The sequence below is a fragment of the Eulemur rufifrons genome, chromosome 5 (genome assembly GCF_041146395.1).
Source record: "Eulemur rufifrons isolate Redbay chromosome 5, OSU_ERuf_1, whole genome shotgun sequence".
Taxonomy (NCBI): domain Eukaryota; kingdom Metazoa; phylum Chordata; class Mammalia; order Primates; family Lemuridae; genus Eulemur; species Eulemur rufifrons.
The window spans coordinates 4232289-4260006 of NC_090987.1; the positions used below are offsets into that span (position 1 = coordinate 4232289).

Below are 27718 nucleotides of genomic sequence, written 5' to 3' on the forward strand. Positions count from 1 at the left end.
CATAGAAACGGAGAGTCGAATGGCGTTTACCAGGGGTGAGGTGGCGGGGGGATGGGAAGATGCAGGTCAAAGAGTGTGAGGTTGCGGTATGTAGGATGAATAGGTCTAGAGAGCTAATGTACACTCTGAGGACTACCTCTAATAATATTTTATACTAGAGATTTGCTAAGGAAATAGGTTTTATGGGCTGCATTTCAACGATATTTTTAGGTGGTTTGTACACACGTGAAAGTTTGAGAACTCTTTAGTGCAGTGGTTTATCCTTCGCTGCATATTAGAGTCAAACTGATATTTTACACACACACACACACACACACACACACTCTACTGGACTGCCACATTCTAATGTGTAGCCAGAATTGGCGTCAGTGCAGCTCAAAAGCTGCCCCTGTCCAGTGATGCCCATGTGTATCCAGGGCTGTAATCCACTAGTCAAGGGGCCGGGAGTAGAATATACTTGAAAAGGGGCACATGGGAGTTTCCAATATACTAGTAATATTCCGGTTTTTTTTTTTTTTTTTCATTTGGGCAATGGATATATTGGTACGTTAGTCTTTAAATCATACATATATGTGTTGTACACTTTGTAGTATTTTAAATTTTAGTGTAATACAATGAAATATGCCCTTCACAGGGGCAGGGCAGTTTTATTATTTAGTCGCATCACCACCTCCCTATGCTGCAGATACATGCATGTGCTGCTTTTCTCGATCATCACAGAAATCTGGGACTGCTTGAAGCCATACTCCTCCTCGTACAAAGTGAAGCCACAGCAGAAAAACCCACAAGTACACGTCTACCATTTTGAACAAATGAACCCATCGCAGAATCGAAGGACCCAAATGGCACATTCAAGGTTTCACAGGACCGACTTTTCTGCTACAAGCCTGGCAACGGTTTTAGCTGATTAGAAAGTGGACTTTAATCCCAGTGTTGTTTTTTTTTCTTTCTTGCAAATCAAAGACTCTCCTCAGCAGGTTTTCCCAACAGCCTCTGGAAATTTTGGCCAGCCTTCAAGTGCTGGTATAACAAGAACGACAATAAGCAACTAGTTTGAACTTGGGGGAAAAAAGTAAAAAATAAAATAAAAGAGGGTCCAAAGGTCAGAGATAAAAGAAGTCAGAGAGATTCCTAACTGTAGTAAAGACTCCTGCTGGCCATAAAGGAACAAACTGCGGAACAATACAGAGGGGCCTCCTGGCAAGGATTTCCTGGGATCTCTGGGAACTGAGAATGTCCTCCAGTTGTCAGCCATCAAGGAAGTGGGAACCTCAGTCCCGTTCCAAAGTACAAGATGTTTCCAATAACCTGAATGAGCTTCGAAGAGGCCTCCACACATTAGAGGGAACCTGATTCAGGCTGACTCTGACATTAGCCTGGGTGAGACCCTAAGGAGAGAAACCATCTGAGCCCTACCTGGACTTCTGACATACAGAAACCTGGGAGAGTACAGGGTGTTGTTTTAAGCTGCAGGTTAAGTGTGAGGTAGTTTGCAACTCAGCAAGGGAAAAGTAGCACATATTCCTATTGCAGTGATGTGGGATTTTTTTTAGGTAATGGATGATCTAAATGTCAATCTTAAAATATTACTTAAAAGCATTAATTAATATATTACCTTCACCAGCCTGAGCAAGAGTGAGACCCCATTTCACTAAAAATAGAAAAAATTAGCCGGGCATGGTGGCACGTGCCTGTAGTGCCAGCTACTCAGGAGGCTGAGGCAGGAGGATTGCTTGAGCCCAGGAATTTAAGGTTACTGTGAGCTGTAATGACGCCACTGCACTCTACATGGGGCGACAGAGTGAGACACTCTCTCTCCCTTTCTCTCTCTCTCTCTCTCTCTCTCTCTATATATAAAATAGAGCTTTTTATCAACATAGTACTATTCCTAAATTTGGTAGTTCAGGACATATGACATGATATACTGTAATTGTAGGAAAACAAAAAATAGTGATCACTCCAACATCAGTTTGATTATAAACATTCAGGTACCATTACAGGACTATTAGCCTAATTGTCAATCCCTTTTCATTTTGACACTATTTACATTCCTCCATTCATTCTCCTGTTCCCTCAATAAACACTTAAATGCCCAGGCACTGACGGCACAAAGTGAATAAGATGGTTTGTCCTCTAGGGAGCCGTGCGACCACACTGATTCACGTTCGGTTCAAGTGTGTGACTCACTGCGGAAGATGTTCATTTATATCTGGTGTTCTGTTCCACACTCCCCCAAGGACTCCCTCAGTTACTTTAGTAAATTATGCACTGGAAGGTTGTATTCTAAGAGCCTAATTCTCTTCTCATAGAGTTTCCTTTTCTCCAGCATTTGTTTATATTAGCTGGGTCTCTGCTCTTCTGACACCAGGATTGATTTTACTTCACTGTTTAGTTTCATCTTTCTCTGTCTAGGACAGGCTTACAGCCTACCATCTGCCTCTTCTTAGCATTCTGTCCTGAATAGTGCAAATTTCTAATTTTGTAATAACTAAGTAAAATTGTCACATTATATCAATAACTAAATCGATGGATCCTAAAGAAAAAAAAATTAAAGATTTTAATTCTGTAACATGCTGAGAATATACACCAAAATATGTTGATAATAATCAACTCACTTTAATCCTTCCCAGCTTTGTTCAGATGTGAAAAAAGGTTGATTTTAAATACTTTGTTGATTATGGAAAAATAAACTAGCACATTTTGAAATTTAGAGTTCTTTATTTTAAAGAGTCAAAGAAAATAGGGAGGCCAAAACATAACTCTTCTCATTTAATATTTCACAATAATATTTCCCTTTTTCCCTCTAGAATAGTCAAGGCCAAACACAATTACAAGTTTTGAATAAATACTAAGATCAAAAGGCACTTTATTCACTATGTATTTCAATAAGGAAATAAAATGTTATGTACTGCAGAGAGCAGTGCTAGCAGTCATAACATCCAGTATAAACTGAAGTCTTGAGCATATAAATCTCAGTGCTCCACCATTGTGAATTGACGTGCCTTAAAATGATTAAGACCACTTAATGAATGTAGGAAATATTTACTTATATATGTCACACAGTGGCATAAATACCATGGCATAGATTTAAATATAAAGAGTATACCAAATATGCTGGGAAAATACTTAGTATAGGTCATATTTTGGCAGGTCTTTCTAAAGTAGATGCAAAATACATACAGATAAGAGAAAATATTACTATATTCAAATATATATACATTTTAAATATTTATTGACATAGAAACATTATAATTAAAATAAATAGGGAAAAACTGAACTGGAGAACAATTGGTAAGATAAACTACAGGCAATAGATAAATAGTGTTTTTATCCTATAAAGAATAAGGATGGTATTCAAAAATAAAAAGAAAAGCATTCTAATAGAAAATGGGACAAATAAATTACATAATCAATTGATAAAAGAAACATGAATGTCTTACTGGTATAAGAAACAAACACCTTCACATGAGTAAACAGAGATATAAATTCAAGTGGTAATTAGACACCATTTTCATTGATTAAATTGTTAAAGAATAATAATGAAATACTCAATTTTGGAGATTTTGTGGTGAAATGAAAACATATGTACTTCTGGTAGGGCAGTAAAAGCTTCCTGAGGGCAATTTAGAACTATGTATTAAATTCTATAATAGGGGAAAAAACAGATAGGGTATCTCCTTTTGATCTAAAACATTAACCTCTAAGAATATATACTAGTATTGGGTATGTTTAAATTAATGTAAAATGCTTAATTGTATTGGTTCAATGGTTCTGGGAACATATCCTCTTTATTAAGATGATGTGGTAGATTGATAGACATCGAACTAAGTTAAAAAATAAGATGCTAAAAGCAAGTAGCAAACAAAATGTTCACATTACAAACATACTTTTGTAAATATATGGAATAAACATTTAACATGTAGCATCTATTGTATATATATTATGTATGTGTAAAAGGCAATGGAATGATGATATCAATATATCAATACTTATTATTTTTAGGTGATGATGTTTATTTTTGCCTGTAAGCATTTTCTGATTTTTCTACAATAAATGTGTATTATTTTTTGATAAAATTTCATTTAAAAGTAAAAAATATAACTTTCTGAAAGGATTTATTAAGTCTAAGAAAATGAGATTATACATATCTTTGCTAAGTTGGGATAATTGCCTCATCTTCAATTTCAGAAAATAACTGGTCAATAGGTTTTAATATGCCAACAGTTGAGGGTATCACCTTGCTATCGACAGACTTATTTATTTATTTTTTTTTGAGACAGAGTTTCACTCTGTTGCCCAGGCTAGAGTGCCGTGGTGTCAGCCTAGCTCACAGCAACCTCAAACTCCTGGGCTCAAGCAATCCTCCTGCCTCAGCCTCCCGAGTAGGTGGGACTACAGGCATGCGCCACCATGCCAGGCTAAATTTTCTATATATATATATATTTTTAGCTGTCTATATAATTTTTCTATTTATATTTTTAGTTGTACAGATACTTTCTTTCTATTTTTTTAGTAGAGACGGGATCTCACTCTTGCTCAGGCTGGTCTCGAACTCCTGAGCTCAAACAATCCGCCCGCCTCGGCCTCCCAGAGTGCTAGGATTGCAGGCGTGAGCCACCGCGCCCGGCCTACAGACCTATTTTTTAAGACTAAATAACACTATGGCCTGCAATAGAATTTTTCCACCATTTATCTTCTGAGACACACTCAGCTGATGACCAAACTTATGGCATGACAAATTCTGAGGGTAAGCCCACATTTTTTGCAATGTCCTTAGAACATTAGCTAGAGCGTCAGCCCTTTCTCACCCACTTGATATGAGTGTACACTTTAATTCACTTTAATAATTTAGAAGATGTAAATAATTAGAAAAATGTTGCTCTTGGCACATTTCACAGCTAATTGTGATACGCGAGTTGTTAGGGTTGAAAAGTGCCACTCTCCAACATCACTGGTCTCATTTTTAATTTTTCTCGTCACGTTCCTCTCCTGCCCCTGGTTCCTACCTTGTACAGCTCTAGCCACATGCACAGAAGGGCGGTGACTCGAGGTTCTGATAACCTGAGAAATCAGCTACTTGCTGTAGTTGGTTTATTAGTTTTCTACTGATTGCTGCTATAACAAATTCGCACACATTTAGCAGCTTCAAATAACACAAATTTGTTATGTTACATTTCTGGAGGTCAAATGTCCAAAACAGGTTGCACTGGGATGAAACAGTGTTGTTAACAAGGCTGCTGTCCCTCAGGAGGTTGTGGGAGAGAATATAGCTCCTTACCTTCTGCAATTTCTAGAGCGTGTGGTGCTGCTCCTTCCTCAAAGCCTGCAGGGTAGCGTCTTCATGTGTTTCTGCTCTGTTGTTATATCACCTCTGCCCCTTCAGCCTCCTCCCTCCCTCACCTGTTATTACATTGGGCCCACCTGGGTAATGCAGACTAGCCTCCCTGTGTGAAATCCTTACCTTAATCACACCTGTGAAACCATTTACGTAAAGTAACGTTCACAGGTTGTGGGAATTAAGGTGTAGCTATAGTGGGAGCCTGTATTGACCTTACCACGGAAGATCTGATATTTCTGTTTTGTTTTTGCTTGTTTTTATTAAACTAATGTGCTCTTTGTCTGAAATTATAAGAACAATAATTTAGTTGACTTGAAGGCTGAAGGTCTACAAGGGCTGTCCGGAAAGCATCCAGCCATTGTTAACATGACGAGAATGGTTCCAGGGCTGGGTGCCTTCCGGACAGCCCTCGTCCAATGCCGAGTGATAACGATAGATCTAAACCCATGGCCCTCTTCATGCCTTACTGCTGAATAAGTACTCTTCTGTCCAAAGACATTGTCTTTAAAATTAAGTATTATATTACTATAAAAAAGGTTGGCAAGTCTATGTGTATTTGGAATTTTAAAATTATCGTTAAACATTTTCAGAAACAAAATCACAAATCAGCCATCTAAAACATTGTTTTGCTTTCTAAAGAAAATCTGAAATGGAATGACAAAATGTGTGAGAGCATGAGCTCCAGGTCTGTCAACTAATTCTGCCACTTTCTCGTGTGTAATGCCTGGGCTTTAATCCACAATTCCCTTTCCAGAAAATGGGGGAAACAGTACAGGGCAGCCGAAAGTTTTAGAGATATGTGTCTGGAAACGAGCAAATCGTCAGTAGAAAGTGGCTAATATTGTATCTGTTAATGGGATAAAAACATACTAAAACTTTGATAGTTGACACTTTCTTACTTTCAAATACAATGAGGCTACTGAACAAAGGAAAACAAAATAATCTGCCAGGGGCCAACCCACCCTTCCTTTCTTCCTTTTTTCCTCCCTTCCCTCCTTCCTTCTTCCTTCTTCCTTCTTTCCTCCCTTGCTTCCTTTCCTTTCTGAAAAAACTTTTGATTGATTCCAATGGTACCATAAAGAAAACAACTGTCAAAAATATTTTATTATTTGAAATGAATTTTTGATAGACTTTTATTATTGACTTGTCCATTCACCTCACATCGTTGGAAAACTTTTATGCCTATAGATATATAATTTAATGGAACGCTTAAAATTTAGCGCAAATTCCCTCAAGTAGTTTTTTAGAACAAAACAATTGTCAATTTAAATATTAATAATTTTGGCTTCCATATTTCTTCATCAAATGTTGCAGAACTTTCACCGAACATTTTAGATCAATGTTGTCTTTAGTAAAGTGTGTGGGTCTTCAAGGAATCATTTAGACAAGAATAAAGGCAGCAAATTTCTTGTAATTTTTGGCAAGATCCTTGGGAATAATATATATTGATCTTTCTAATACTGGTTTAACAGCTACAGTAGCTTGTGTCTGTCACTGAAAATACACGGAGATAGAAAATTATTCTGAATTGTTAGCATTTGAACTAGAAGAATGACAAGCTTGAGGTTATAGTGGTCTGTTTGTGCTAAGCTCTAATCTTTACTTACTGCAAGTCCCCTTCATGTTCAACAATGAAACCAAATATTGCACCTTGATAAGAACAGTTTGTCTAAACTAACCAACTGTTTCAGGCACATATACATCATGAAAACAAACCTCGTACCACACATCCAGGGTCTAATAGTAATCAGCGTACAAACTCCAAAGAAATTTAATATCCTCCTTACTGTAATTATAATGTCCAGTTACACACGATGAATAAATTATTGTGTAGCTAATTCCAGGCAGACATAATGAGAATACAAAAATGTATAATAATTTCTTGGAACTAAAAAAGAATGGATAAATCATGATTTGGTTCACCCTATGTGAAAGGAAAGAAATTGTATTTATCTATAGAATATAATTTTTACATGAAGATATGTTTCTCTTAATATTATGTCTTTAGGAATAGTGAGAATATGCAATTTTAGCACAGAGACTGAGGAAGAATCTAATAGCTGCATGTGAGATTAAATTGAAATTTGTGAACAGAATTTCTTGTACTAAAAAACAGATTAAGATACATCTTACTTGATAATATTAAATATTTTTGACCAATAACTTAGTCACAGTGGAACAGAGAGTTTTGGAAATAGATATTGATTTTTCAAAACAAATATGAAGATGATAAAGGACATGAAGAGAAGTTGCACAAATCTATTTCTGGCCTTAAATTTGGTCAGCATTTTTCAAATAAAATGTCATTTCCTCTAATTGCATAGCCTAAGGGACATTTTAAGTTTAATGTGGTGCATGGGGAAGTTTTTCCATTTATTTTTGGAAAAAAAATTGTTTGAAGGGCAATTCCGATGTCCAAACGTATTTTTTATATATATATAAAATATACACATTACATATATATTTACATTCATATATATATTTATATTCCTGTTTCTTTAATTAGAATACTACAATTAAAAATTATTATTAGCAGCAAACTATAAATTCTGAATCCAGTTTTTGAAGTTTTTCTAATCCATCCTCAGTTGATTACTCATAATTGATATTTCTAATGTTTTAGCAATTTTCTTTCATCAGGTTTATTAAGAAAAGTTTTGCTATTTGTTAGAAATTAAAATTATTTACAGGCTTTAGTGAGAAGATGACATTTAATATCCATTGTGCTCCAGATATCCATTTTACTCTGATGTCTGGTCAGTCGACAAGTATTTATTAAGCACTATTGGTACACATCATTGCCTTACAGTCTCGTAGGAGGAGGCAAGCAATGCCCAGGGAAGTTAGCTGAAGTCCTAGTAGGTGCTGTGGGAAAACCCAGCATGGTTCATGTGTTGGGGAAGGAAGAGTGCCGGGTGTATGGTGCGTGGTGGGTGATATTTGGGTCCAGGAGGAAGTTGGTAAAGATTTGGGGTAAGCAGTGGTTCTGAGATTGGAAATCACTTGCTATATACTCAAGAGTATAAGGAGTTTGGAATTTAACAATATTGGGAAAGGTTTGAAGTGTTTTAAACAAGGTGAAAATTGGCCTGATTTACACTTTCCAGTGACCAACGTCCCCATGGCCACTGTGCCCATGGACTCTGTGCAGGACAGCTGTCAGAGATCAGTGGCCGTGGCTCCGTGGCAGCAAAGGAGACATTAACAAGAGCCTGGAGTTGAGACCAAGACACACAAGTCATGGCCAGTTAGCACAAGGAGGTCAGAGGAAGAAGGCACCCAAGGATGATCCTGCCCCTTTAGACTGAACAGCTGCGGGATGTGGTGCCCTTTATTAATGCCAGGAAGGCGTGTGATAGGGGCATTACAGTGAGGGGGTGGCTGGGAGCAGTAGGATGGTAATCGTTTTCCATGAGCCCATTCAGCCATCTTCCATTTGGGGTGGGAACTAGAATCCCAAGTGGAGATGCTGGTGATCAAATGTTCAGACGAAGTCTGGAACTCAGACAGAGTCAGAATCGGGAGTGTGATCTCTGAGTCTAAGGGACACCACCCAGGAAAAGGATTTGCAGAGAGGAGAGAAGGGACTCTGATGGCCCCAGGGAATCTGACTGCAGAGGTCGGTAGACACCAGCATAGCGGCCTGACGAGGCAGGGGAAATCATCTTAGTGCCCCGAATTGATCAAAGTTGGTATGGAATAAAAGTGATTGAGTTTTCAAGTATACTAGATTTGGCTGCTTAGTGTGAATTCATTACCGAACTATATGATGTAGATATGCGTCACATTCTCGTATTTATAACAGTGTTAAGCTTGTTTCCGTCTCACAACCAAAGGGTCATAGACTGTAGGCAATCTTGAGTGTCAGAAAGTTTTAATAAATCTTTAAGGCAGATAAAAGTTGAATCCAAGAAATAAAGTGACAAGATGCAATTGTACTCCAAGCTAGTTCTGCCTCTGACTGCTTCTCCGCACGTGTCCGTGAGCATTCCCATTCACGCTAAAAATCTAGGGACAGACGGGGAGTGAAAAAGAGCACAAAAAGAAGACCCAAAGGTGTGAGTGTGCGTGTATGGGGGCGGCTGTGTGTATATGAGTGTGTGTTGTGTATTAGAGAGTGGGTTTGTGAGTTTGTGTATGGGTGTGTGAATGTGCATTAGTGTGTGTATGTGTGTGTGTGTTGTGTATTAGTGTGTGTGAGAGACTTTGAGCGAGTGTGTGTGTCTGTGTATGGTGTGTGTGTGAGAGAGACTGGCTGTGCCCACACAGGCCAGCACAGAGCTGGGTGGGGTTTAGACAAAGCTCAAATGAAAGAAAAAATAATTTGAGGACAGCAAGAAGCCAAGGGGATCTGCAACAAGAACGAGAAGGAGGGGACTTGAGATGGGCAGAGGACCCAACCCCAACGCCAAGCGCATGTTCCAATGGCGCAGTTTTCTCAGAGCATATCAGGCACCACTGCTGTTTCCAAATGTTCTTGATGCAATATGGTCCCTTCTCTGACGTCGAACTAATCTACCAGTGATAGTTGTGTTAACCCTAAACCAAGGCTAGTTGAAACTTCAATTTCAGAAGTAAATAGGCCAGTTTTTATTTCAGTTTTGTTTTAATATTTCTTGAATAATACTTAGTGGATTTCTGGATTAAAAATAAAAAAGGAAGTAAGTAATCCCAATAGAATGACCTTTGGTGGCTTGAGCAATAAAAGAGCAATTACAAATTTTAAAAAAAAACCTTTTAATTACAGAATTTAAACAGTGTTTACCAACATGTGAGACAAACACTGAAAAAAGATGGAACATCTATGATTAGACCTTTTGCATTATATGTTTCATGATTCTTTATTAAACACGTGGCATAAAACTGCCTTTATTTTGAGTGTTGTGGCTTTCAATCTTTCTTTTGATCCCTCTCACCTAATTAAAAAATGCTAAAATTTTTTTGGTTGTCTTCTGCTAACTAATCAATTTCTAAAAACGAATTATCAATATATAGGTGCAAACGTTGTCCCAGGTGCATTCAGTTTAACCATCCTCATGGAGTGAAGCGCCGTGATTTCACTAAAGTCTGGTGTGAGCCTGCCACCTTGTGGTAAAATGGGAACAGACAAGGGTTTAAAAATAGAACCCAAAAGAGAATGAAGCAATATTTAGTAAAAACACTAAGTATATTATTTTTAAATACAACAAGGTAAAGATGTTATGTAAAAACAAAAATCTGAAAAAGAAAATGGACTTTTTTGCAGTAACATTTGCTATTCTTTTCATGAAAACTTATAAGTTTTTCTTTAAGTATAAAACTATGTGTGTATGGGTTTGTGTATGCATATATACATATTTATACGTATAAGTATATATGGGAAATTTCTCAATAATTTAAATGTAATTTGATTAACTCCTAGAAATAATAATTTCTGACAGTTTGGTTTATTTATTTCTGGAAAAATTTTCCAAAAATGTGTTTGTATGTGAGTTTTTATAATTAAAAATAAGTATCTTCATTGTTTTACCCAATTTTACATCTTACTAATCTTCCACACTATTCTATATTCTCTTAAGAATTAAGAATTCTATTACTATAATGATTTTTGGACACTATACCAATATTTTCCTAAGATTTTTTAAAATTTTGTTTTTGTTTTGTTTATAACATTAAGTGTTAAACAAATACAATTGGAATTATTTGGATTAAAGAAAGTTAAACGGGCTTATTTAAGTGCTAAGTAATATTAATCAATTTAAAATATCTGTTGAATATTTACTACACGCCTAGTAAGCCTAAGCCATTACCAGATATTAAACACAAACATTACAAATTTGAACAAGACATAGCTCCTAGTCTCCAAGAACTTGTTGAGAAAGACAACAAACGTATACTAAGTATTCAACTCTTCAAAAATTACAGGTATAATAGAACTTGATAAGTTTTCTGGTGGATTAGAATAATATTTTAAGACTTTATAGATAGTATAGTACCGGTATGTTTTTTAAAGTATTTTGTAAAGATTTTTTATTTTAACTTTTTTTTTAAATTTCAGAATATTATGGGGGTACAAACATTTTGGTTACATATAATGCCTTTGCCTCGCCCAAGCCAGGGCCACAAGCGTGCCCTTCCCCCATAGAGTGCGCACAGCCTCCATTAGTTGTGAGTTTACCCATCCCCGCCACGCCCCTCCCACCTGACCGGCACCCATTGAATATTACTTCCACCTGAGCACCTTAGTGTTGCTTAGTTAGTACCAATTTGATGGCGAGCACATGTGGTGCTTGTTGTCAAGTTCACAACCCACAAACCAATAAACCATCTCAAGGAACTGGAAAAGGAAGAGCAAATCAATCCTACACCCAGCAGAAGAAAGTAAATAACTAAAATCAGAGCAGAACTAAGTGAAATCAAGAATAAAAGAACTATACAGAAGATTAATAAAACCAAAAGTTGGTTTTTCAAACAGATAAACAAGATGGAGAGCCCCCTTGCTAGATTGACAAAAACTAGGAAGGAAAGGACTCTAATAAGCTCAGTTAGAAATGAAAAAGGAGAGGTCACTACAGACATCATGGAACACAAAACATTGTCTTTGAATACTATAAAAATCTATATGCCCAAAAACTACAAAACGTGGAAGAAATGGACAAATTCTTAGATACAGTATTGATAGGATTTGAATGAGACACTGAAGAATGGGTATTCAGGACAGATAGAGGGAGGGAAAGGAGTGTGGACCTGAGCCATGTATGTCAGGGGTGTGTTGGGAGTCGTAGGGTATGAGTGTTCGTGCACAGAGTCTTTGAAGAGAATAAGAAAGTCACTTGATTTTAGCAGGCAGGAGGTGCCATTTTAAGTTCATAATAGGAGATAAGTGAGAATCTTTAATGCACCATTGCATGTGTGCATTCATGAGAGAAATAGAGAACGTCAGAATTCAGAACCCGATATAATATTGCATTTTTGGTGTCTGTAAGAAAAAATGTATTTTTGTTCAAGGTATGTAACATGTCATACATCTGTTTCTTAGCCATGGCAAGATTTGCTTCCTTGTTTTTATTTTTGTTTTGTCATTTGCACAGTGATTCCATAAGAATTAGCAAAAGTAAGGAAGAAAAGTACTTAAGATAATACAAAAAACAAACAAAAAAAGAGAATAACTCCCAATTAACTAGTGCATTTGCATAATTATTTAATGTAAAAGAGTGTGTTAGGAGTGTGATTATTGACATTCCTGGATTACCTATTGTATTCCCAGGAAAAACACTAATACTTTGTATTTCATAGCTGATACTGGCACATGGATGGTTTCACAGCTATAAGCAGCAGAAACAAATAAAATCAAATTTATAGTATTTGGAATTTAAATCTCATTGCTGTTACCAACATACTGTTGTACTTCATTCAGTTTCAGAATGCAAGATTATTTTTATTTGTATATTTAATTTTTAACCTAACCTATCCTATTTAATAATAATTTTTTCAACTCATTATGGAAAGTTGATAAATATTTATGCTCTTTTAAAGGTAAACTTTACTTGGTGGATAACTGTACTTTCAAAACTACTGCAATTTTTTTGTAATTAAGAGTTTTTTTACATTTTTACAAAAACCTTTTTCAGCCATTCTAATATACTTGCCAAAACCTCCTTTATTTTCTGTGTATGGAATCTGACAACGTTCATTATCTGCTTAACAAACCACATCAGTTCTGCAAGGCCATTATGGTTGACTACACATATTCAAATTTACTTCTTTACTAAAATGCAGGTTTTTGCAAATAATCTATCAGATTGTTAAATTTTACATTATGAATGGTTTATACACAACAGTGCTAACAAATCATTAGCGCAATAAAGTGTTAAATGTGATACTTTTTTCAAAATGACTATCACATATTTTCTACTCTTTAATTTTGTTTTTTAAAATGACTATTACATGGTTTTTACTGTTTAACTGGGAACCTAAAGTCAAAATGAACAGAGAGAAGAAACTGATTTGTGGGGAGGCTGCAGAAGGCATGCAGACAGTTGCAATCTCTTTACTTGAGTTAGCTATATCTTTGCCTTACTTTTGATTTTCAGAATTTGAGTGGGTTTTTTTTTAAGGATTTTTCCAGCACTATTAAAACATATTAAGTTATCTTAAGCAAAATATTTTCCTGAAAATTTTGATTAGTATAGCAAATACAATAAAGAAGCTAACTTTCTAAAATGTATGTAATATATAGTTTTGAAAGTGAAAAAATCATTATGACTGCAGTGTCTAGATAATATTGATAATTAATAAATCTTTACTGATTGATTTATCACTATAAATTATGTATATTAAATGTAATGTTTTTCTAGAATGCCTATCATTAAAAGTATTGCAGAACTATTATTGAAAAAATAATACTAACATTATATTTGATGAGATATGTGTAATGAATACAAGCAGAAACAAGTTAGCTTTAAAGCACTTTCTGTAAACTATAATTCACAAGCAATATTAATAATAAAGACTGATTACTTTGACTATTCTATTACTCTAATAATGAAAGAAATGTGTTTTCCTAATATTGAAATTATATCTAACATTTTACATTACTATATTAAACTTCTCACATTTTAACATAATTTTGTAGCCAGATTTCATACTTTCTTGGAGTTCTTATTTTACCTTCCCATTTGCTAAATGTCCACTGTAATCCGGAGATCATGGTCACTGGATATCAAGTCACTAGAATGTGTGAAATACATGCATAGTAGGCTAATGTCATCAAAACGTGTACAATAAATGTGGATGAGCATGATCTCTATGTATTTTTATGTTACTCAGGATTAATGTTTTCCTGGTTCTAAATTTTAATGACATACTTTATTTTTTCTTATGCTTAACTGATGTTACAGGGTTTGCTTTAATATATTTTCTTCATTAGTACTTTTTAAGCATATATTTTTAAAAATTATTTTAATATTTCAGTTGTGTTTTTGCAAAGTAAAACTAAATTATACATACAAAATTTCAATGTAAAACATAATCTATGCATGTGGTAGACATTTAAGGTTTGCTAAATGAATATACAAACTAAAAAAAATGTGGATAATGTACTTCATTTTAATGATGGAAAACACGCCATGCCATTTTTATAAGCTGAGCCTCTCTAGAAAAATGCCAGCTCCGTTAGTAACACAAAAAATAATTACCACTACAGCAACATTTCTGAAAATCGCATGGCAGATCACTTATCTCACTTTGATGGTAAATTATCATTCTAATCTTGCTGTTTTTAGATTTGTAGTGAGTGATTTACTACTGAGCATCAGTTATAATTTTCCTCCTTCATCTTGTTCTTCTTGTTTTTAGCTCCTTGTGAAGGCAATACATTCTTCTGCCACAGTAACATGTGTATTAATAATACACTGGTCTGCAATGGACTCCAGAACTGTGTGTATCCTTGGGACGAAAATCATTGCAAAGGTAATGATTAGTCCTTACTAATTTAAAAATACCCTGCCTATGGAGTAAGAGAGAAACTTATATGCATCAATCTCTTAAAAATAGAGTATATAGTGACTTTTGTGAGCTCCATGTATGTCTTATAATCGATTTTTAAGCACGCTGTATCCAGATGTTTCCTCATTCACTAATGTACAGTGGACTGTCCTTCACACTTGAATACTCATTAAAGACATCTTCTTATTAGACCCTGCAGAGCCACAGGGGGCAGGGTGGGGGAACACTAGAGCTTTCAGTGGAGCACATTACTATCATGTCATACCTCGTACCCCTTCATCTGTGGCAACACCACTCATTCCAGTTTGTCTTCACTGGGCTTTGTACACATCCTCTAGAGATGAAATATATTGAAGGAGTATTTGTTGTTTCAAGTGCTTCCAGCCACTTCACTTCACTTCAGTTTTGCTATGAAAATGCTTTTCTTCCTTTCCAATGAAAATAGCTTGAAAAGCTCCTGCCTCCTTCTCTAGCCTACGCACAAAGGTTTGTTTATGCAGACAGAAATCCTTGGCTGGATTCTGAAGGTTACATATTTTAGTCAAAAATTGCCATATAAATTCTTTTATTATATCCAATATTAAATAATTTGCAAAGGATGATGAGCAGACAAATAACTCTTTCATGCTTAAAGTTCAATATTACCTATTAAAATGCCTTCTGTGGATAAAAGCAGAGAAACATTGCCACAGCATCCATTAGTTTGTCAGAAAGGCAGGTCCAGTATCAATTATTTTGATGGTGGGATGTTGGTGATGATTACTTTTACGTCCACTTCTGAATGCATAGGAAATTAAATACTTTCTGAATTATCTTAATACGGCCCTGTTAATGATGAGTGGTCACCATTGGTTTTGTTTGCCCAATGTAAATTTGTCCTCATGTATGTAAGAATATTTGACATGTACATAAGAATATGAGACAGTAATCAAGAAAATGTGAATATTGCATTATGAAAGTCCACATTTATTTTCTCCATAAGGCAAAACTATTCTTTTGATTTGTAATTCATTCTCTTGCATTAGGAGAAAATATTTTTTATTATTTCAATCATTTCTAATTTAGTAAGATTAGTTTTATGGAAAGCACTGGTGTAGTCTAAAAATTGTCCCATGTGTCCTTGAAAAGAATATGTATTTGCTATTGTTGAGTGGATTGTTCTATAGATATCTGTTCCATCTAGTAGGTTTATAGCATTGTTCAAGTCTTCTGTTTCCATTATGATGTTCTGCTCTGTTTTATCCATTACTGAAAGTGGGTATTAAATTCTCCAGCTATTTTGGTTGAATTGTCTGTTTCTCCCTTCAATTTTGTAAAGCTTTTGTTTCATGTATTTTTAAGTTTGGTGTTATGTCCATACATGTTTATAATTGTTACATAGATTGACCTTTTTATCACTATAAAATGATCTAATATGTAGTAGTATATGTTTACTCTTAAGGTTTATTTTGTCTGACGTTAGTATAACCCACCTTCGTTATGATTTGGTGTCCATGCTTTTTCCCATCCTTTTACTTCCACTCTCTCTGTTTCTTAGATACAGAGTAGACAGTGTATAGTTGCATCTTGCTTTTTTAGCCAGTCTGATTTAATACAGTGATTTATACAGTTGGATTTACATTTACCATTATACTTTTGATTTCTATATATCACATGTTTTTTCCTATGTTCTTCTTTATTGTTCTATTCTGCATTAATATATTCTAATGTGACATTTTAATATTTTTAGTGGTTTTTCAATGGATTTTTTACTTACTTTATTAGTAGTTGCTTTAGGGCTTACAGTATATAGCTTAACTTCTCAAAATATATTTTAGGTTTATCCTAAGTTCTAGAAAGATATAAAAACATTATTCATATATAGTTCTATTCTTTCTTTTTTCCTATTGTTTTTGCACATGTTACATCTATATGTTACAAACCCAACAATACATTGCAATAATTATTACTGTATATAATCTTATGTCTTTTAAAGAAATTGAGAAAAGAATAGCAAGTGTATATTATCATGATTTGTGATACAACCCTTCTTATTTACCATTTCTGGTTCTCTGTATTTGTTTTTGTAGATTTTCATTACCCTCTGGTGTTATTTCCTTACTCTAATAACAGCTTTTCTTCCACCTACCTCATTTGTACTGTTTTCACTAAATATATTGCATCTTGATAAGTTACAGGCTCAAAAATACAATTATATAATGTTACTTTGCTTTTTTAAAAGTTAAGTGAAGAATGCAGAAGAAATACGCAACTATACTGTTCTTCATAATTATATACATAATTGCCTTTATTGACTAAATTTATTTGCTTATTTAGTTTATTATCTGTTTAATTTTTTCATGTGGATTTGAGTTATGGTCTGAGGTCATTTGTTTTCAACTCAAAATCTTTCTCTAATATTTCTTTTAGGTAGCTCTTGAAACATTGAATGCTCTTCATTTTTGTCTCTCTGGCAATGTCTTTATTTCATACTGAAAGTAGTTTTGCTGGATATCAGGTTTTTGTTTGACGGGTTTTTATGTTGGGTTTTGTTTTGGTTTGGTCCTCATGCTGCCCTTTGACCTCCACTGAGGAAATTAGCTGTTAACCTGATTGGGGTTCCTTTCTATGAAACGAGTTGTTTTTTTCTCTTGCTGCTTTCAAGATTTTCTCTTTTTCTAACATTTTTAATATTATATATCTGGGTATGGATCTCTTTGGATTTATCCTACTTGGAGTTTGTTGAACTTGGATCAGAGTATTCTCATTAAGTTTGGGAAGTTTTCAACTTTTATTTTTTAAAAATATTTTTCTTGCTATTTTCTATCTCCCCTCTCTTTCTTATACTGCCATGACATTACATTGGTGTTCTTGATGGTTTGCCACATTTTTCTGAGGTTCCACTAATTTTCCTGCATGCATTTTTCTCCTTTCAGATTACATTAGTTTTATACCTAAACCTTCAGTCTGCTTATAGTTTCTGCTTCCAGCTGACATGTACTTACTGTTGAGTCACTCTAGGAAGTTTTAATTTCAGTGATTGCACTGTTCAACTCTAGGCTTTCCATTTTTCTATTTCTTATAATTTCTATTTATTTATTGGTATTCTCTATTTAATGAGGCATTGTCCTCATCTTCTTTAGTCATTGCTTGCTTTAGTTCCTTAAGCATATTGATTATAGCTGCTTTGAAATTTGTGTCTGCTAAGTCAGAAATCTTGCTCTCTCAAAGGTGTTTTCTTTGCTTGTTTTTTTTTTTTTATATAAATGAATTGCACTTTCCTGTTTCCTGTTTCTTTACATGCCTTACAATATTTTGTTGCAAACTGCACATTAGATAATATACTGTAGAAACTCTGGATACCAATTCCCTCCTGTTGTAGTTTTCTTGCTAGTTTGTGAATGTGGACCTGGCGGGACTATTTCAGTGAAGTCTCTGCCTTTGCACCAGGGAGGCACAGCCTTGGGCATCCGCACAATCACCCTTGGACGAATGTGGTGTTAGCAGGGCTCTCTTTGTCTCTTTCCCTGTTCTCTCTGGTTAGTTATCTACCTCTGCTGGTATCACACCTGGTTGTTGGTCCCCATTCATCGCCAACTGCTTGCTCTACTGCTTTTGACGATGTCCAGGATCATGAATTGTTCCACAATCTGATCCGATTAAATTCAGGTGGTTGCAGGGGTAGTCTTTGAGTCCAGGTTTTGTGAGTTGTTACAATGCAGGGGTGCTCTTTTTAGCTGTTAATTTCCAGGCTTGATTTGTTAAACGTCTAGCTCTTCTGAGGTTTGGATTGTTGCTATTAAGTCCCTAACAGCCTCTTCTTAATTGCTTACTACAAAATCTCTGTGGTCTTGAAGATTATCCTTAGGTTTGAGCTTCTCTGCACTCTGTTTCAAATAAACTAACCTTTTGGGGAAAAGCTATAGTGCTCTGCATTCTTGTGGCCTGACTCCCTTCCCAGGCAACACTTCTGTACCACTGCTCTGGGGAGGGGGGCAGGAAGAGCATCCAGATTCTTCTGGGGTAACAGACGTGCTTTAAGAGCAAGGCGCTGGATGAGGGGAGCAGGACTAGTGTTCTCCACTTGCAGCTCCAGGCTGAGAGGAGGAAGGGAGCCCCAGACATCTCAGCCACTCCGACCTGGAATAGAACATCTACAACACGGATCTGGGTAGTGGGGAATGTTAAATGCTGGTAGCTTGCCCCACCTGGAGAGATAATGTAGCTCTCTCGACTGGATGCTGCAGGCACGGGGAGCCCTGTGTTCTTATCTGCGACCTTCCTGAGTAGACCTTCCATCAGGATGAATTAAGGGCGGAAGGAGCAAGTTATGGCTCCAATTCCACCAGCTCTCACTGTTCCTAAAGAAATTTAGTAAATTTGTTTAAATAAATATATCTCCTCTAGCTATACACTGTTAAGGCAATTTCCAGAGTTTCCTTAAACCAGACTTTAAGTGGTTGAGCTTTTGAAATAATTTCTTTACAATTTCTGGTTATTTAATTTGGGAAAGAGGCTACATAGGCTTTCATGCCGCCATTCCAAAAGTATCTGTCTTGAAGTTGAATTGAATTACCTTTCAGCGTCAGAATGCTGTTGTTACTTTGACAACAGATATATTTATGGTCCCAGTATTGGAGTTTAGAGGGTTTTTTAATAATAAGAAGAAGAAAAGAATTTACTCATTTCCAAATGTCATGCTGAAGATATTACACAAATTTCTTTAAATGTGTATATCTCATATATATATATATATATATATATATATATAAATAAAACTTTTTAAAGCTAAAATGCTGGGCAATGAAAGGGCTATGTTTAAGGCTAGAAGATAGGGCCCTCATGAAAAGTGAGACATTTTATTTATTTTTAAATGTTTTCTGATGCTACCATAAGCCTGTAAAGATTCTATGCTCAGCCTATTTCATTTTAAAGTTCTCAGTATACATTTTGACTCTAATATTAATGCATGGTGGGTTGTTTCTCGTTTTGTTTTGTTTGTCGTTTTCACTCTCTCCGACGTACAGAAAAGAGGAAAACCAGCCTTCTGGACCAGCTGACCAACACCAGTGGGACCGTAATCGGCGTGACGTCCTGCATCGTGATCATCCTGATTATCATTTCTGTCATCGTGCAGATCAAACAGCCTCGTAAAAAATACGTCCAAAGGAAATCAGACTTTGACCAGACGGTTTTCCAGGAGGTGTTTGAGCCTCCTCATTATGAGCTATGTACTCTCAGAGGGACAGGAGCTACAGCTGACTTTGCGGATGTGGCAGATGACTTTGAAAATTACCATAAACTGCGGAGGTCATCTTCCAAATGCATTCACGACCACCACTGTGGATCCCAACTGTCCAGCACTAAAGGCAGCCGCAGTAACCTCAGCACAAGAGATGCTTCTATCCTGACGGAGATGCCCGCACAGCCTGTCAAACCCCTCATCCCGCCCATGAACAGAAGAAACATCCTTGTCATGAAACACAACTACTCACAAGATGCTGCAGATGCCTGTGACATAGACGAAATTGAGGAGGTGCCGACCACCAGTCACAGGCTGTCCAGACACGATAAAGCCGTCCAGCGGTCAGTATCAATAGATTTTTTGATGACAACTATAACCTGAGGACTGTAATACTTCCAGAGTATTGTCTTCTATTTTGTCTTCATATTTCAGTTTCCCCTTAATTAATGATTTAAGTCATAGTGTCTCAATTTTTTTCTTCGTTTTCCTTTTTGGTGTTATCCATACACTTAATAAATCTCATCCATGTGCATGATACATATATGTGTGTGAACACACATGCACACACAGACCAAAGATATTTCATTTGTTTCTAAACATATACAAATATCTATTTCTACAAAAATTATGGGTTTTAATTTATAATACAGATTTATACTGATAATTTGATTCCACATGGTCATTAATGTTGCTCCCATCAATATATATGTATTCTAGGATATGAAATGATATTTGGAAACAATTGCCTTACCAAGATGGCTCGCCCATCTTGCTGAATAATTTTAATCCAAAAATAATATATTTTGCAATATAATATATTTATTTTTGGTATGAAAATGAAAATACTTTTACTTCACATATCACATAATACTTATATTAGAAATTACATATGATAGCATGGTTTATTAAACATTTATATTTAAATATAGCAAGAATTATTAGAAACATTTGATTTGTTTTTCCTTTTAATATAAATACAGTATTATCTGTGTTATATTATTAGTCCTAAAATCAGTGAAAGTTTTGAGGAAAAAAATTAAAATAATTATTTTAAATTCCAAAATCCAGTCTGCTTATACTTTGTTTTGCATGTTTACTAGCATATAGTTTATTGTATAAATTGACATACTTTCTCCATTCATTATACACTCTCAAAACCTGAAATATTTTAGTTAATTTGATACATTTTGCATGCGGATGAAAGAAACATCTATTTCCACAGTTTTATGAATTTTAGGAATGCTCTTAGTAAATATTTGTGTGGATATATTTATTTTTATGCAAATATTACTTTGTTGAATGAAATAGCCATAACATTCCAGGTTCTGCCTCATTGGGTCTCTAAGCAAACATGAATCTGAATACAACACAACTAGGGTCTAAAAAGAAAATTCAAGGTAAGCAAATGCCCTTGGTTCCTTCTCCCACTTTGTTGTATTCTGTTTTGTTTTGTTTCGTTGCAATTGTCTTGTAGTTTTTTAGGGAATGTGCTACTTATTCATTATTTCTTGAGATATGTGTTTCATGACATTTCACGATTAGAAGTATAATGAATATTTTATTCATTGCTAAGGGAGGGTTGATTCTCAGGATACATGTCTTTAAAATAAATGTTAATATTCTTACCATCAAGCATTGTGCCAAAATGTTATTAAAAAGAATATCGATTTAATAAGCTAAATTTTACATATTTTAAGGAAAAGATAATACAATTAATGAATTTTCTTCAAAGAAATACCAGAAGAAACACAAGTTTTTTGAAAAAAAAATTAGAATATTCAGTCTCAATACAGCTGAAGTAAATATATAGAACTGGTAATTACTTTATATAATTTGGCAACATTCTACTCAAAATTCATACATTAAGTATTTGGTGGTACTTGTACGGTTTATGCACTCTTATTTTTGCATGCATATGTAATTTATCTCATCAAAATTAAATGCAGCATGTTATGTCAAATTTTATAAGATAAAATTTGAATGCTTGGTAATGTACAAGGTTCCATTAATACAAGTTGTCTACGTGTACATTATTTTGTTATCAGATATCATAATGGCTTTACTTACTGCACTTGATAGTCTATATCTCTACTAGCCTAATGTGTCTCCAGTTAAATTTGCCTGACAGTTACCTCTTCAAAACTCTTCCAGCCTATCAACTATTCTTGAATTAGGTGAATGCATTTCCATGCTCTAGATTACCTTAATAAATTGGTGTATTTGTATGCATTTTTCATTGGGAGAAAATGTTTTAACTGTGTTTTATTTTCAGAGAAGAACTATTTATACAAACATGGGGACTATGAAAAGAAAATTCTATAGCGAATTGTGAAAAGTGGACATATTTCTAAATTCATTCCACTGCCTTTATCCAAACATAAGAATTACAGACATTTGTTATTCCTTCGGCAAGACATCCCCGCTGCACAATGATATGTTCATTTCGTAATTTGGTTGCTGGCCACCAAGTGCTCCTTAGTTTTTAAATACATTTTAAGATTTACTGGAAACTTGAAGAAGAAATTAGTTCCTGATTAAGACTACCCCAACTTTATTTTTGCTGTCAGTTTCACTTTTGTTTCTATGTTGTTTTATGTCTTTGTTATATAATTGTACATTGTGTGATATGTGGAAAAAAAAAATGAATTTGGATGAACCTTGTGTTACATGTACATTGTTTTCATTATATAGACTGCTTGAGAATAGTGCGTTCCTGAGTGATTTTGAACATGCTACAGTGAAAAGTGAAAATGTGGACCATGGAAACACCAGCTAGAGGTCTATGGACTATACACACCTATTGTTATATGATGATTAAATGCAGCAAAAAGTAATGAGTAAAATTACTAGATTGCAATAAGAAAAACAATCTCATTTTTGGTCTCTCCTATATATCCCTAATTTCCTTTTTGTTTTATATCAAAAGAAAATACCAAGTTTCAGAAATAGTTTTTGAAACAAGGTATTTTACCATTCATACCCTACAATAGAAATGTTTTTGATTAAGCATTTAGCAATATGACTGTATTGACAGTTTGAGAAAATACCCTGCATGTCAGTACTGGATATTTGAGTTGGGAAAATATCCTTTTTGTTAGACACATTGTAAAAAGCATGCATTCTCAAATACTGCTGTTACTGTTCCATTTCTTTTGGCCATATGCTTGCTACTTGTAACTTTTTATATAAAGATATATAAAATGTATAATAATTTCCTAACTTGAGTTAAGAGAAATGTTTTCTTCTATTAGAGTGATAAAAAAGCTGACTCTTATAAGTACACATTTTATATCAACTCTTTCCACCTTTCAGGGTACAGGAGATCCTTTAGTATTGAAGTTTACTTCCTCAAATATTCGACTTCTAAAAGTTTTGGGAATATGTTCTCCTTTTAGAATAGGAAGGTCTTTTTTTAGATGCTTTAAAATCACAGGCCCTTTTATGACCTAAATTACACCATTCTCCATTATTCTTACACTCAGGCACGAATATGACACCCGGAGGATTAGTGACTATGATGTATTTCATACAAATAAAGTAAAATCCTAAAATGTATTTCATTGGTGTTGAATTGTATACACAACTCTATAAAGTTTGATTTAGCGAGTGGATACATTAAAAATATTATATGTATAATCTTTAAAAAAAATGAAAAATCAGAATTACTATAAATCTGCTTATCAGCGTTTTCAAAACTACCGAATTCTACAAGCTGAAAGAATTCTGTTCTTCAACTAGCATAGCAATCTGGTCTATCACAATTCAGACCTTGCAACTCAAGCAGGCTTTACAAACCAAATACATAAATTACTGTTTTACATCTCTGTTAGGAATGCAATTTCTTATATTAAAAAACAAGTAAATGAAACATAAAATAAAATTTTATAATAGAAAAACCAAAAAATTATCACAACTTTGAATACTCTATATTGAAAAAATGTCAACCTACACAAATAATCACTTCCAATGAATTTGATAAAGTGGGGAATTGAAAAAATGTATTGAACATGATGAATACAAATTATTTTTGAATGTCATGCTACATATTTTTTTAAACATTGCTTATGACAAAATGTACCCTTTTTATTTGGCTTGACCAATTTATTTATTACCATGCTTCCTTTTATGTCCTTTAATTCAGAGTTAATGCACCAAAGATTATTTTTTAAATGATTAGTCATATTTTATATTGATTTCTCTATTTAGATATCTTCATAGGACTCTTTTCACTTTGAATGATAATCTCAAAAAGTATGATATACATGTCAAGACTTTTTATTTATAACAGCAATAAAGATAGGAAAATAAAGTAGATGACCATTTCACCATTCACTTGTCCTGTAGCTGCCCACAGAATTTCCATCCCCTTAAAGTCCTCCTAAACATACATGGGATCATCTATCCCATGCTTAAAAGGTATTTACAACAGAAATGCACTAATAGAGACTTTAAAAAAAAACTACCAAACTACACTAAAATAATAAGAAGTAATAGCTCACATGTATTTAATATGCAACAGTTTCACGGGAAAACAAAAATATTTTAAATGAAGAATAGACCTCCTCAGGGGTAATACTAGAATTATTTAACAACATGTAGGCACTGACTCATCAGAAAAGAAGATAGTGATGATATTGGGGCAACGTCCTGGAGTCTTGCTGTTTTCCCAGCAGTAGATCTAGATGCTGGATCTTGGGAGTGCAGAGCTGCAGCAGAGCTGGGAGATGTTCTCTCTGCAGCCCTGGAGCTGCCTGTTTAAAAAAAAGTGTTGCAATTTATCAGTATATTAAAAACTCCTTTTTAATGGCTATATCGGATCTTATCACCTGAATGCAACCTTTGGCTGACATTCAAAAGAGGATGACATATGTAGAAAAGGAATGAGATGTTTCAAGACATTTATGTCAAGTTATTTTAATAAATATTTATATTTTTGATTAAGTGAATTCAAATATTAACACAAATGCTTTATTAATTCAATGAGATGGTTTTAAATAATGTGTTGAGTTAGCCCACTGTATTAATTTGATAAAGCTATTTTCTAAATTTTATTTTTCTATGTTTGAATTCACTTTTCAAAATCTCAGTGGCATATCATCATTACAAGCATCACCTGTGAAGCCCTGAATTACTCTTTGCACTTCTGTCCAAGTGCGCTTTAGTCACCTACTTCAAAGTGTTCTGACTTGGAAATCTGATTTTTGGTACCTATTTTAATACACATGCCAATTTTATGTATCACCTTGCAAAATAGACATATGTGATGTTTGATTTGCCATAATGAGCCTTGATTTGTTAGATAATTAAAGTGGCTATAAACATAATTTGAGATCAATATCATTGGGCTATTAATGGAGAAAAACCCACATTGTGGAGTTTCTGACTTTTCTGTTTCACATTACTTTTTCCTACTGAAAATACTCCAATGAGTCTAATTCACTCCATAAGCTATGATTCTCAGCGGTTAATAAATTTAGGTCTTTGACATTACTTGACTATTCATGTAAGCTACTGCATCAACTTTTTCTATATTTTTCCCTTAGGAATTTAATTTGGATTTTCCTCAAGTTTTATAGCCTTTATTTTTAAAAAATCCATGAATGGGTTTTCTTTAACCTCAGAATATCATAATAAATTAGAAAATGTGATCCTGCTTCCCATTACCTTTATTAAAGTGATGACAAATAATTTATTGAGGTGTTGACAGTGAAATAAATAATGTCATCTTATCATGAAGTTTGTATATTTCAGTGATGAAATGAGACGTGTCAGATTCCAACTCTGGAGGGAGGTTATATAAATAAAACCTATAAAATTCTCTGAACTCCAAACGAATATGATTTGAAAAGTGGGTTTTGGTTTTGTCTAACTGTACTGAAGTGAGTTAGTTTCTGTGCTGTTTATCTCTGTGGACCCTTTCCTCCATGGGCTCATTTCTTCCATCACAGTCTGGCATGAAAGATCCAGCCAAAAAATTGTGAAATAGATGAAAAATAAAAAACTGCCCCTTTATATCCATAATAATTGTGCAGCCAACATGTTCTTTGTGCCGACTTCTATCTTTCCAATCTCTGAGGCATGCTATTTTACAGTGTTTTATTTTTGAAAAGTTGATTTTTGTGCCCTCTCTTAGTAGTCACAGATACTGACACAAAATTTAAAAGTGAACAGAAAACATACTATATAAATTATTTAAAATAAAACATTCTTTTTATATCATATTATAAAATTTGTACTGTTTATTCACTCTCCCGTTAATTAAACTCGATGTCCATATAGCTGCCCTTTTGAGCCTCTACGATCTATATGCTGAGCTTCTTCCTGAGTACTTGAGGGAGGAAAATGAAGAAGGCGATCTAGTAGAGAATATAATTATGGAGTCTTATAGAAGAAAGAGTTCTCAGAGGAGCCGTGTAAGGAAAATTAAGCCCAAAATTATCTGCTGGGTTGATCACCTTGAAAAGCTGATTACACATCCCTGTTTAACTCCTCCGTCCTCTCCTGTAGAAGATAAAACTTCTTCAGCTGTCAAGAGAATACCATAGGAATGATGTTTTATAATCAAGAAGTTAGTAGCAGAAATATGCAGATAAAGAGATTTTCTTAAGAGGATCAAGAGAGGCTTTGTAAATAGTTGAGCCTTTAAGCAGGTCTTAAAGGATGGAGACCATTGTCAAAAGGGACTGCAAGGAGAAATTTTCACCTAGAGTAATTAGAGCAGGTGTGGTCTTAGAAGATCAGGTATTTGAGCTGGCTGGAGCGTAGATGGGAGAATAATAGTAAATATAGTTGGAGTTTACGTCATGATTTCAGAGTGCATGTAATACCATCCAAAGCAACATACATTTTATTTAAGGGAGAATATTTTAATGTCAGTTACCAAAGTGTGGCTTAAGAGTGATACTTTAAGTAGAATCCTCTGAGAGGAATATGTTTGCTACATTGAATGAGTGTCATTAAGTAGAGAAAATCAAAACAGTTTAGACACAAGACATTAAAAAGTAACTGGTGGGTTGTTAGATATCTGGGAATATTTGTCTGGATTTTCTACTTATTTTCTACTATATATTATTGTTTCAAGGTTATGATTGACTAGTGAACATACTGCGTGTCACATGCCAAACACCATTCTCAGTGTTTCACATGTAATCTTTTCCTTGATCATCTTAGAAATTTTATGAATAATAATAAATATGTGTTGTTATTGATTGTACAGATGAGGAAACTAAAGAGAGTTTTAGTAAATTTTCTAAGATTGTACATCAAGAGTGATGAACGCAGCTTTGAAATTAAGCTAACCGCGGAGTCAACCAGTGATCTTTACCATTGTGCAATGCAACCCTATTAATATTCCACATAGTCCATTTCACTGAAAAAGTTGATATCTATCCATATGAACCCCACAGTTTTGTGTTTCCTCATCTGTAAAAATATGTATTATAGCACCTTCTCTCCACCTTACAGAGTGTGAAGATCAAAATGACTATACATTGGAAGATATTTTTTATACCCTATAATGCATTATACAAAATAAATCATTTTTCCTAAATCATGTGTAAACTTCATTTTGTAATCAACACGGAACAAACGTATCATCTATAAAGGGCAGCAGTGAAGAAAAATTCCCAGTTTCTCTTGTCCTCAGTAAAATCCATGACTTTCAGAACCCA

At 34.5% G+C, this 27718-nt stretch overlaps 1 protein-coding gene across 1 annotated transcript in view; it reads left to right on the forward strand.

Moving 5' to 3' along the window:
- The window catches only part of NETO1 (neuropilin and tolloid like 1), a 109826-nt gene extending 82108 nt beyond the window's left edge, over positions 1-27718 (forward strand). Inside the window, exons 8-11 of the mRNA XM_069467872.1 lie at positions 14675-14788; positions 19831-20389; positions 21371-21445; positions 27265-27718. Of these exons, the coding sequence (XP_069323973.1) occupies positions 14675-14788; positions 19831-20389; positions 21371-21431 (734 nt within the window). The 3' untranslated portion in view covers positions 21432-21445; positions 27265-27718. The remainder of the gene's footprint in view (positions 1-14674; positions 14789-19830; positions 20390-21370; positions 21446-27264) is intronic.